Source organism: Cebidichthys violaceus, unplaced genomic scaffold, assembly GCF_023349555.1.
Source record: "Cebidichthys violaceus isolate CVI_PGR_0920_01 unplaced genomic scaffold, fCebVio1.0.p SCAF_11, whole genome shotgun sequence".
Lineage (NCBI taxonomy): Eukaryota > Metazoa > Chordata > Actinopteri > Perciformes > Stichaeidae > Cebidichthys > Cebidichthys violaceus.
The window spans coordinates 3,699,280-3,712,257 of record NW_027176274.1 but is presented as its reverse complement, the minus strand read 5'-3'; the positions used below and the strand labels follow the sequence as shown (position 1 = coordinate 3,712,257).

At 41.8% G+C, this 12,978-nt stretch overlaps 1 protein-coding gene across 1 annotated transcript; it reads left to right on the top strand.

Moving 5' to 3' along the window:
• Positions 1–3,211: 3,211 nt before the first annotated feature.
• LOC137892571 (pyridoxal kinase-like) lies at positions 3,212–11,635 on the top strand. Its single transcript, XM_068737829.1, has 11 exons — positions 3,212–3,477; positions 4,350–4,404; positions 7,912–8,016; positions 8,355–8,438; positions 8,880–8,914; positions 9,157–9,242; positions 9,439–9,484; positions 9,578–9,689; positions 9,800–9,936; positions 10,030–10,096; positions 10,533–11,635. The coding sequence occupies exons 1-11, from the start codon at positions 3,397–3,399 to the stop codon at positions 10,658–10,660; spliced, it is 936 nt and encodes a 311-aa protein (XP_068593930.1). The 5' UTR covers positions 3,212–3,396; the 3' UTR covers positions 10,661–11,635.
• The last annotated feature ends 1,343 nt before the right edge of the window (positions 11,636–12,978 follow it).

The following is a 12,978-nucleotide window of genomic DNA, read 5'->3' as shown; positions in this document are numbered from 1 at the left end:
GACTAATGTTAACTCTTAATATATAGTCAATAGGACTTTTACTTGCGCAATAATGGAGTATTTCTGGGTGTGGTTTGGCTAAAGGTTGTGAATACTTCCGCCATGGTGGGACTGACATGCACCTTCATGCCTGTCTGGATTAAAACCTTCATCAGCAGACTCATGTCAACAACCTCCCACTGTCCTCTCTCTGTGTTGGACACTGAACACTTTACACCGACTAGGATTATTTCCATGCTCTTAAAAACCTCAAACTCCAACGGCTGTTAACTCCCACTGATTGTATCACTTTTATTGCACTTCAAGTTCTTTCTTGCCGTATCTAATCTCATAATCTCATATATAAAAACAGCAATGATGATAATACAAACTTGTTATATATATTCTATCTTGTATCTTGTATTCTAATCTTTTGTGCACTCATAAGGTAAAGATCAAATATGTCTGTACAGTACATTTTGTATAATTTGTATGGGTCAGATGTTTGATTTAAGATATCTATATTAAGTTTGTTCTGTTTACTTTTTTTGCTCTTGCCGGCAATTCTGTGCTTTGGACTTGACAAGAGAAGAGGGTTGATGTGTGTGTGAGTGATTAAAAACAATATGGACTTCTCACATTTTACAACCCAATAAAACATATTGTTGTTGGGGTTTTTTCATGTATTTGCCTACATCCAATTGATACCACATTACCTTATTACAGGATTCATCCAGAGATTAAAATGAGTACAATAGTGCACTGACACACCTCAGGTTTCTCAAGACCATCAATATTAAGGATCCACAAGACAAGTAATCAGTCTGTGCCAGATGTCTCTCTCTCCCTGCAGCTGCTTCATGTGTATTTTAGTGATTAGCTCAGCTTGCAGCTCATCCACCTGGCTCTCGCTGTTCTCTATCTGGCCTCTGTGCTCCTCACCCAGATGTCAAAGCCGGTGTGCTTCTTGGCAGTCGATCCTTCAACTGCATCTTTTTGAGTCCTTATCGGAAACTTGCTGCCACTGACCTCGCTGAGACCTCAATCCTCCATATCTGTGATCTGTAATTCAAATGTAAAAAAGTGTCCTCTCTTGGAATATTGTTATTGTGCTTTAGTTTACGTCCTTTATTGTGTTTTTTTTGGCTTTTGCATTTAGTCAGGTACAAATCGTATCTCAGCTCTCTTGTGCCCTCTTGTGGTAACCAGAAGACTTGCCTCGGTTAGTCTGAATTTGGATCATAAAAGGGTTATTCAAGGAGTTACAAAACAATCAATGACTAACAGTATTTTACATTTGGCTTCATACATTACTGAATACATTAAAGTCAATGTGTGGATAACTATTATTGTGTTTATTATCTTACATTATTATATTGTCTTAACTATCGGTCAGTGTAAAATATTGAAATTACATCTATGATGACTTTTCCACAATCAGAATCAGAATCAGAATCAGAACTGTTTATTGCCGAGTACGTTACACATTCAAGGAATTTGACTTGGTGAATGGTGCAAAACAACAAATAATGAACACAACATTCGAGACATAATTTAAAAATAGAAAAATGTACAATAAAATATTATAAACAAACAAACAGATAACAGTACGTTAAAAACCAATCACCGTCCCAGCAGAGCGAATGATGCGCTGCAGCCTGCCCTTGTCCTTGGCTGCGGCTGCAGCGTACCAGACGGTGAAGGAGGAGGAGATGATGGACTCAACGATGGCGGTGTAGAAGTGCACCATCATTGTCTTCGGCAGGTTGAACTTCTTCAGCTGCCTCAGGAAGTACATCCTCTGCTGAGCCTTCTTGGTGATGGAGCTGATGCTAGGGTCCCACTTGAGGTCCTGAGTTATGATGGAGCCCAGGAAGAACCATCCACAACCATCTCCACTGTCTTTAGAGCGTTGAGCTCTAAGTTGTTCAGACCGCACCAGGTCACCAGATGGTCGATCTCCCACCTGTAGGCGGACTCATCCCCACCAGAGATGAGTCCAATGAGGGTGGTGTTATCCACAAACTTCAGGAGCTTGACGGACTGGTGACTGGAGGTGCAGCCGTTGGTGTACAGGGAGAAGAGCAGAGGGGGAAGAACGCAGCCTTGGGGGGAACCAGTGCTGATGGCCCGAAGGACTGAGACATGTTTTCCCAGCTTCACGTGCTGCTTCCTGTCAGACAGGAAGTCTGTGATCCACTTGCAGGCGGAGTCGGGCACGTGCAGCTGGGAGAGCTTGTCATGCAGCAGAGACGGGATGATGATGTTGAAGGCAGAGCTGAAGTCCACAAACAGCATCCTGGCGTAGGTTCCTGAGGAGTCCAGATGCTGGAGGATGAAGTGATGAGCCATGTTGACTGCGTCGTCTACAGACCTGTTGGCTCTGTAGGCGAACTGCAGGGGGTCCAGGAGAGGGGCAGTGAGGATTTTGAGGTGGGACAGGACAAGGCGCTCAAAAGACTTATGGGTGGTTGAGAGGCATGGGCCCCTGCTGAGCTGGGGGAGGGGGACCTGGTGGTCTGGAGCTGGTGGATGGGGTCATGTTGGGTGGGATCAGTCCCATTGTCTATCAAAGCAACAGTAAAACTCCAGGCGGAGGTCATTCATGGAGTGGAGGGCTTTAGGCTTTTAGTTTGATATTTGTCTGAGGCCTCTCCAGACGGAAGCACTCACGCCACATCTCTGAAACATAAACGATTGAAATGTATCAGGAGCCCTCATTTAATTTGAATTGCTCAATGGACATTTGATTTTCATATCTGGACTCAGTAATTGTGTTTCTTTTGATTTAATGGACATGTTGTGTTTAAGACTGTATTTGAGTATGAACCAAACACTGTTGATTTGATTCGTGATGTGTGCTCAAAATAAATTTATCTCACCAACTGTTCAAAGTAACATTTCCTTAAAGTGACAAGGTAGAAGTGTTATTATTCTCCCATCTGGCGCCCAACTCCTACTTTAGATATTTGAGAGTAAAATACAATCCTGTTGCAATTCATGTATACGTACCCTGGACATTGTTTGTAAACAAAAATATGAACCTATCCTTTCAGTTAGTTTAAAAATCAAACTTTTTAAATTCAACAAAACTACTCAAAATGTAAATTTAACTAGCTAAAAGCTAAACGGTGCGTGTATTATTTTTTTTGCAGGAAGCTGGGGGCTCCCACATTCCACATGAGCCTTTGAATGCACCAGTTTAGCTGTCCTTGTAGCTGCCTGAAGAAAAAGCTAAATGTCATTAGCAACAGCGCCGCTTCTGCCCCTCAATGCTGGAGTTGTTCCTCACATGCTAGGCATCAGCGGGTCAGAGCCTGTGCACGTTTTTTAATGCAGCTTTAGAATCTATCGCGTCTGTTTCCTCTGTTCGGTGTTTTTTTTTTTTAAACGCAGCCGGTGTCGTTCATTGCGGTAATGGAGTGTCGCGTGTTGTCCATTCAGAGTCATGTTGTCAGGGGATACGTGGGGAACAAGTCGGCAACGTTCCCTCTGCAGGTAAGAATACGAGCACACGTCCAGGTGAGCTCCACGAGACTCCTCTGCTCAGGCAACAACACGTGGAAAATAGCTTAAAACGGGGAAGTAAAACGATAAAGAACATGACTTCCTGATTTGTGAGAAGACTCTTGTCTTTATTAAAACGTTATGAGAACATTTTCCTCTTCTGCAGACACATCATAGGCCGTTTCCCAATTTGTAGACTTTACCCACACAACGTTAGCTTATTAGACAATGAATGTGGAAAAAAAACACAGAAGTATCACTAACATGTATGGGGAAACAACTGATGTAATGGGACAACCCGAAAGCCAGTTTTCAATCCGAAATGTAAGAATGATGTGGAGCATATAGTTGGCAGTTATCTCCCCTCCTTACTAAACTCACTGTAGCTGCAGGTCTACAGGTAGCGAGCAGTGCAAACATTTATATACACATGTAGTAATATACATGTTTCCTCAGGCTGAAGACGGTAACATTAAAGCTACGTGTTGTAGACTCAACTTTCAGAAATACCATTTTTTGCATGTATATCTGGAACTTTTCTAAATGTTTTAATTTGAATTCCCCACTCCAGGCAGCCACTGGTTTCTTTTCATTCCCATATCAATCACATTCCTGAGGCTTACTTCCTGCAGAAGCCTTCAGACACTAAAGCATTTCATAACTCTATTATATATATAATCTGCCCTCAGTCCTTTCAGTCACTACAAAAGACATAGTGAAGTGGTTGTTCTCACTGAACAGCTCTCACAGTAAATCGCCGTGCTGTTCCCGCCGTACAGTGACGTTCAGAGACCCCCGTGGACCTGGTGTTGTAAACGTCTTTGTTCTCTGTTTAAACAGCTGCTTAACTTCTCTTTTCTCAGGTTCTGGGCTTTGAAGTGGACTCCATCAACTCTGTGCAGTTCTCCAATCACACAGGTTGGCTGAGTGCTTTTAAAGTGCTTTTCATTCCGTTTCACAAACTACATTGTGTCATTTTCCACTTTCTGAACAACTCGACCCTCTCATCTTTTTATTCAGATATGGAGCTATGAGTTTCTGGTATTACTGGTGTAGTGCACGGATTGGTAATGACGATCCACGTGGTGTCATACAGTACCTGAGAGGATCTTTGTGTCGCCTTTGACCGCTAGCAGTTGTCCTGTTTGCATCGTAACACACACACACACACACACACACACACACACACACACACACACACACACACACACACACATAATGAAACCAACATTGGCTCTGGAAATGATTTACTGGGTAAGATGTGCATTCATCGTATTTGTCAAGGACATACACGACATCATGTTAGAGCGAGAAGCACTGGACTCAAAAAGGAAGCCGAGGGGTCAGAGGTGTGATGGACAGTTAATCACTGCCCAAAGCTCTGTCTCTTAGCCTGCTTTGGATGAGCTCTGCATGCATGGTTTAGCTGACTCGGTGAAATATAATCTTTTTTAGTTAATGTTTTCTACGAACAATTTTTTCTCCTTTTTCAGCTAACTTTACATCGGGTATATCTGTGGGAGTACGTTATCTTGTATGAATACTGTTTTGTGGGCTGTATTAGTTCAACTTTTCAAAGATCAATTGATGCAAAGCAGCTGTTCAAATCAAAAAGCTGCAACGGTCACATATAAATTCTGCACAGATGGGCTTTAATAAATGTAGCCTAGCTTTGGTTTCTTCCTTTAATTGAGTTTATTAAAGATGTGCATCTACAATTAACCTTCCACACAAGGAAAAACACATGCTTATGTGCATACACATATTCTATTGTAGGTCTTTGGAGCAAGATTCAGACATTTTAGTTTTTTTTTTTTGTTTTTTTTTTAAATGCTTTCTAAATGTGTCCAAAAAATCTAAATGCGTAGATGAAAATGCCTCCAGCTTTTCCTCACTGCTTGTGACTTCCTATTAAAGTTCTGTTACTGTATTGCCTCCTTCAGGTGACTGTCGGCTGTCGCTCATCTGACTACCTCACAACCTAAAAATAGAGAATCACATCGGCGTCACTGAAAGCAGTACATTGATTACTAAATCTAAAATGTTCATCTCCAACACGGGCCGGACAGAAGAACTTTTACACAGCGTTTATTACAAATACATCCAAAAATATGGATAATCTGAGGCTGAAATGGTGCCATGATTGCCAAAACGGAAATTGCAAAACAGGACTGGAAATATTTCTGTTTCAAATAAATAAATGTTTTTATAATTTATTACTTAAATTCATTATTTTTAACATGCAACATAGAATCACATTTTGAGGAAAGATGGTCGTTTAAGGCGTTCCTGGGTAGAATTAATCAGGCGTCTTATTTGAAAATATCTAAACAGGAAGGAAGGAAGGAAGGTCGGAAGGAAGGAAGGAAGGAAGGAAGGTCGGAAGGTCGGTCGGTCGGTCGGTCATGTAACCTTTGCTGATCAGTAGCCTCAAGTATCAGTTACAGGACGATTGCACATTGGATTTCTCTCACTACATTTCCCAAGATTCTCTGCAATCGGTTGCTCTAAACCAAGACACCGTCATTAGGTGACCGGACTGAGAGCTCGTGAAATTGGGCTGTAAGCAGAAAAATAAAGTAATATCTAGAGTTTGTCAACATTAGCTAAAATTAGCCGCCCTAAGCTACTGGCCATAGTGAAGCAGACCATGTAAAGCTATGAGCGAAACCTCTTGAGTAACATAGACGATCAAGGCCGTGATTCATTGCCTATGAAGTCTTTTTCTTTCAGCTGTTACACGGCGTTGCTTTTAAGGTTTTGCATTGAGATGACTGAACACAAGAAGTTGCCAGGAAGCAGATTTAGAAGGTAAACGGAGTGAAATATTTGAATCACAGAAGCAGTCTTATTTGCCAAAACATCATGTGTTCATTATTCATTCGTTTCTTAATGTTTCGAAATCTTGTCGGATCGCGTAGATAAAAGTTGATGAAAGCCAGAAATCGTTATCTCTGGCTTTGTTGATCTTTTTTTTTTTTGACATAATTATCAATCAACAGCTCTATCATCATCCCACACACAGTACCTTCTGTGAAATTGGGCGGTAAAATTGCTTAACCATTAAGGAAGACATTAAAAAAAATGAATGAAAAACCTGCAGAATAGGATCATATTTTTTTGTGACAATTTCTGTTAGCAATGAAGAATGTGAAAGAGATGCTTCTGATAATGGTTCTTCTCCATCTGTACCCTGTGCAGCCTGACGCCATTTTCACCGAGGCCTTTTGCACGTTCTCAGTCTAACAAAGGACTCGTGTTTCTTGACTCTCCGCTCTCACTAATGTCACACCTGCTGCTCTCGGTCCTGAGACGATATGTTGTATGAATCCCTTTTCTCCTCCTGCTAACTGTGAGCTTTTCTCACAACACGCATTCTCTGTTGCTCCTTCAACTTTCAGCTCTCTCGTTACACAACAGACGCGCTGCAGAGAACTGACCACTTGTACGCGTACTTTCTCTCTCCGTCGATTCCTACATGCACAGATTCTGTGTGTTCGGGTTAATCCCCATTTGAGAATTATTACTCTGTTAAATGAATAGAGCAAAGGCGTATTTGCTTGAATTCATCTCTTTGTTTCACTCACAAGGAAATACAATTATTTCCACAACATTAATCTTGGGGTCCACGTGCCAAAGTATGTGAGGAATGTTGCTTTTGCCACAGGGGCGGTGGACATTTGCCCCCACATAAATTAATGTAAACATCTGCTCTTCTGCGAGAGGACACTAGTCAATGTTAAGCATGTGGAGTAAATTACATAACTGCGTAATCCTACTTCTAATCCTCCTTCCAATGAATATTCAGAAATGTTCACTTTCATTGGAGGCATTAATGCACAAGTTCCACTCATGCCTCTACTTGGCCTCAAGCTTTCTGCTAAGTCCTCTCTGCAGGAGGTTTTCTCTCTCTCTCTCTCTCTCTCTCTCTCTCTCTCTCTCTCTCTCTCTCTCTCTCTCTCTCTCTCTCTCTCTCTCTCTCGGGGTCGGGCTCGGGCTCTGCGTGAACAGTATGAGGAGTACACCAAAGTGTGTTTGTGTCCATTCTCTGGCCAATCATTAGCAGTCAGAACAGCTTTTTTTTTTTTTTTTGGGGGGGGGGGGTGTTATTCTAGGTCAGCGGAGAAAGAGGGACAAAGAAAGGGGGGAAGCTGGCAGCCAGGATACAGACATCCCATTCAGTCCATGTGGAGGCCCCTGTGTCGCCCCGGACACTGCACGGAGTAGAGGAACCTCAGCGGAGGGAGTCGGGGGGGGGGGGGGGGAGAAAAAAGAAGAAACGAGAAAAACACGTCAGATTGCTTCACTGTTTGTCTTGATTTAACTGTGTGTCCATGGATCCTCAAAAAAAAGTCTTGCAACGGCACATTTGTTATCTTTTTAAAATGTCATTTTGAACCTCTTGCTCTCCCTCTTGAACCCTAGGCTACGCTCATTGGAAAGGGCAAGTACTGACAGCAGAAGAGCTGAATGTGCTCTATGAGGGCATCAAGCTCAATAAGGTGAACCGCTACGACTACATCCTCACAGGTGAGTCCAAGCAGTGTGTCGCTGCAGAGTAAAAAGAAGCGTGGCCCTTCAGCAGCTGCAGCTTTGGTTTGCCCTTTGCTAGAAGAAATACTCAGTAGTCCTTCAACAGCAGCCTCAGGACGCCTCACTTGGAGTGAAGGGGCTCAACCTCCCCTCAAGTTATCGACGCGCAAACACCAGTGTACCTGCATTTCTCGCTGTATTACATTTGGCCATATGGGCTGCCATAGAGGGATTGATCCACTTTGAATGGCAGTTGGAGTGCTTGGAGAGGGAACAGCAAAGTAAAACAGACTTCCAGTGGGTCATTGTCTCTTCTTCACACTTTCATCTCTAAGGGTACAGCAGAGACACGTCCTTCCTGGAGATGGTGGTTGACATCATTCAGGAGCTGAAGAAGGCCAATCCCAGCCTGGTATATGGTCAGAATTATTCTTTTTTTTTTAATTTAACATTGTTCATATTTCGATAATCAATACTGGTTAGTTGAAGCGATTAGTCGATGGACAGAAAAGTGATAATAATGGGTCTGAACATTTTGATAATCCATCATTGTTTCAAAGCACGCCAATCACCTGCAACCCAACGGATCAGAAACACAGACGTGGTGTAAACAGCACCGCCTTCAGGCAAGGGAGGTGAACAGCATTCATGTTCATTATCACGTCTCGTGACGCTCTGAGTCGTAACACTTCAAACTGTTGGCCACACTACGGACATTATGATGGGCACTTTGTATTATTTTCGGACATGTTACATGACAGACAACAGTTCATCAATCATGTATAGCTGCAGCCCTGACAGAGTGTAACCGTTGTTCTTAACATAGTCCAAAGCTTCATTTTAAGTCTTCTTTTCCACAGTTTGTGATCCTGTTATGGGAGACCACGGGGCCATGGTAAGCATCTTACAGTGAATTCTCCGCTTTCTTTTTTTAAACGACACACCCGATGAACTGGACTTTGTACTATTTTTGTACCTGAAAGTTAACGTTCAAATAAATCTCTATCTACAACCATTTGTGGCCATTTTATTCATATTGTATTATCACTTTTTGGAAATCCATCATTTTGAAATAGTTGGTGTCACTTGTCAGGAGGTTAATAACTGCATGGAACACCTGTTTTCTGTCTGTTTCAGTACGTTCCAGAGTATCTGCTGCCAGTCTACAGGGACAAAGTAGTGCCTTTGGCCGACATCCTCACCCCCAACCAGTTTGAAGCAGAGTGAGTTCACCTCCAGTCATCATAAACAAAGTTAACACAAACTATGCTACATAGAAGCTAGCTTGAATTAAGGGATGATACTAATATGGCAATATTAGCTAATATGGAGGAATATTACATGAGTCATTTGTTCATTATTCGATGCAGGTAAAATACCTGATTGGTACATTTGTAACCACTGCCCTGTATTACACAGGCTGTTAACTGGGAGGAAAATCACCACAGAGGAAGACGCCGTTGAGGTGAGTACCAAACATATTCCTCACTGTGCTGCGTTTAGTTTGTGACACCAAAAAGTAAGAAAGCTATAATGTGACCCCCTTCCTACTCTCCAGGTGATGGACCTGCTTCATAAAATGGGACCAGAGACCGTGGTCCTCACGAGCACAGACCTGCCCTCGAAACGTGGGGACCAGTTCCTGGTGGCCCTCGGGAGCCAAAACACAGGTAAAGTACCGGAACAACTTCCTCCAGACAGAACGTCTATTTCTGCTGTTTGTAAGTCATTTGGGGGTTTTACTCTTCTGTGTTTTTTTTTGGATGTGTCCTCGCTGTAGTGAAAGCAGATGGGACCAAAACCAGTCAGAAAATCTGCATGGACATCCCCAAAGTGGATGCTGTGTTTGTGGGGACCGGAGACCTGTTTGCCGCCATGCTGCTAGCCTGGACTCACCATCACCCTAAAGACCTGAAGGTCAGTGGCACATTTCACCATTTTAATCACTTCCACTGCTTTAATGAATCCCAATGTGCTTGTAACCTTGTGTCTTCCTTCTGTTTTTCCCAGGCTGCCTGTGAGAAGACTGTTTCCGTCCTGCACCATGTCATTAAGAGGACCATCACTTATGCCAATGGTAGGGATCGTGTGTGTGTGTGTGTGTGTGTGTGTGTGTGTGTGTGTGTGTGTGTGTGTGTGTGTGTGTGTGTTTATGGCTTCGGTTTGTCACGCGGTCTCTCTGCTTTATCTTGAAGTGGTTTACTGGACACAAAGGAACACCGTGTGTCGTCTTTTAGCTCTATATTTACACAATCGGTAGTAATATGTCAATCTGTAGTGTGCATTATGTAGAGGCCATGCTTAGTGGATTTCATCACTCTACAGATTTGGTTTTTGCTATCTTTAGGTATTGAGTAAAAGTTGATTACATGCAAGCGGAGACACACAATCTTATCGCTGCATGTAAAAAGCCACAAGATGATTGACAGCCTGAAGTCGTTCACTGAGACAAGAATGACCCATTTACTGCTAAGGCTGACCAGTAACCCCAAGTCCTGCGCTTTGTCTTTCAGAGGTGGCCGGCCCTGGGAAAAGGCCCAGTCCTGCACAACTGGAGCTGAGGATGGTTCAGAGCAAAGCGGACATTGAGAATCCTGCCGTTGTAGTGGAAGCTACGGTTTTACAAAAGTCTTCGCGCTGAAGCCCGTGACGTTACCCTGGACATTGACATCTCGCTGGTTCAAATCGACTTCAAATGTGGGCGGGGCCGCCAGACACGCGTAGGATTTGTCTCGTTTTCTCCGCCTTACAGAAACTCTGAGGGAGTGCAAATGTTTTCATGAGCGCTGTGGGCAGGATGTGTTGTATGTACATTCTGCTCACAAACACACTGGAATCACTGCCATATGCGTCTGTACTATGGTCCGTAGGACATCATCTGCCATTCAAAAGACGGAAAAAAAACACACCGCTAGCCAACTATGTTTAGGTTTAAAGATAATTCAAGTGTACTTCAATCCTCCTTAACGTGGTGAACGTTATTTCTTGCTATAGAACAACTCATAAATAGATGCATGACCATGCCTCTACTTGCTTTGGCTATGATCCTAAGTAAGGACTAGTCACAAGGCGCAGTTTATCATGCATTTTAAGTAAAGTGTTAAACCTTCTACATGCAGTAGGATGCAGTTAATATGTAGTCTATACAGTTTCATTAGCCAAATGTTTCACTTCACTTGTATCTTAATGATAATCATGAGAATAGTTGATGTCTAAAATTGTTCTTTTAATCCACTTTCTGAAGATGTTTTTCACCTCCTTTTTTTTTAATTCTGCATCGGTGTCTTGAACTAGCAGATGTATAACATGTTAGATCCATGTCTTAAGCATCTCAAATTGAGGTATTTGCACAGATAATCTTTAATATATTTCCTAACGATCATTGTTTTCTTCTTAGACTGTTGTCATATCTCAACAAAAGAGTGGGTATGAGAGACCATGCTGTATAATAGCCTTAATGGGGGGTAAGAAGAAATACATTGGTTGTGAATGTTTTCATGTACCGACGTAATAATCGATCCTCACACATGTTAGAAAGTTAAGTGCCAAGCCTTGAGCTGCTGCTCTGACAGAAGAAACAGCAATATAACAACATAAATAAATGATTCATATTTTACCGAAGCTGTGTTTTGATTTTATTTATGTATTTATTGCTAGCTTTCAAGATGAGTCACCCAAGCATGTGATATTTATTTTACCTGATACATTTTGAATCTATTAACTGGGTAAAAGCGCATTAAAGACACTTTTCTTCAAAGTTCAGGTTGAATATTATGGAATGATAATAATAATGATGAGAGGGAATGTCTGGGATCAAAAGAAAATAAACATGCTATTTGTAAAAATGACACATTGTTCACTTGAATACTTTGAGACATTTAAACTTAAATTAAGACTAAATGCTACTTGAATAAAAAGTCTAAAGCATCTCATTTAAAAAGTTGTTCAGAATACATGCTAGTGATCTATTTGAAACTGGTATGATTGCGTTTGATCTTCATGTAGAGGATGAAAGGAGAAATCAGACTAGGTGCTTTTAATTTTAAAGGGTAAAGAAATAATAAGACACAAAGACGAAAGGCAAACAAGTCAGCTCCCAAGTGCTCACTACAGTGTGTGATTAGGGCCAGGTGACGCTCTGTGTTGTCAGCACTAATCCACCCACAGTATGAATAGCCAGCATTAACCCAAATAACCCGGCAGGCCATTATGTCTGCTCCACTGCAACCTGAATACAGTAAGCACATTTAGAAGGACTGCATTATGTGTGTGCATTATCTACAGTGTAAACTGAATGATAAACTCCCAGTGTCGTTGTGAAAGTGAAGGCATGCATTTGTTGTAGTGACTGGTAAACGGTTGAGACATTATGACTTCCTCTTCTGACTTATACTGCAGCTATGCAAAAACACCAGCAGAGGGCTAAAGAGGTGCAAAGTTGATCAAACATGCACGCCTATTCAGGGAATAATCTGACTTTAGTGACACTTCAATGGCTGTGTAAGGTTGGAATTTGTTAGTAAAATGTCTGGTAAAAAGTTAAGTCCTTATGCATTATTACACATGCACTGTCACTATCCTACATAATTCAATTTAGGCTATCGTGTTTAAGATTTTGCATTATGTCTTGTGGATAGCAAGCAATTTATGGTTTGGATACTGGAGTTTAAATGTCTCTTTCTGGGACAAAGCAATATTTACAACATCAAATTTAAACATGCAATACATTTCCAATAGTTCAAGCACCATTAGCCTGATCTATAAACTGATGTAATCATTAATATACGACAAAATAAAAAGGTAGTTTTTACTAAATATACTTGTACTATGCAGCTGCGTTTACCTGTCCTTGAACTGTTCTATTTGGAGTTGCATAGGCCCGTTATTAAAAAAAACAGATTGCGTATTTAATTTAATTGTGAAGATAAAGGGGGGGGGGGCGGACCGGATGTAGGACAT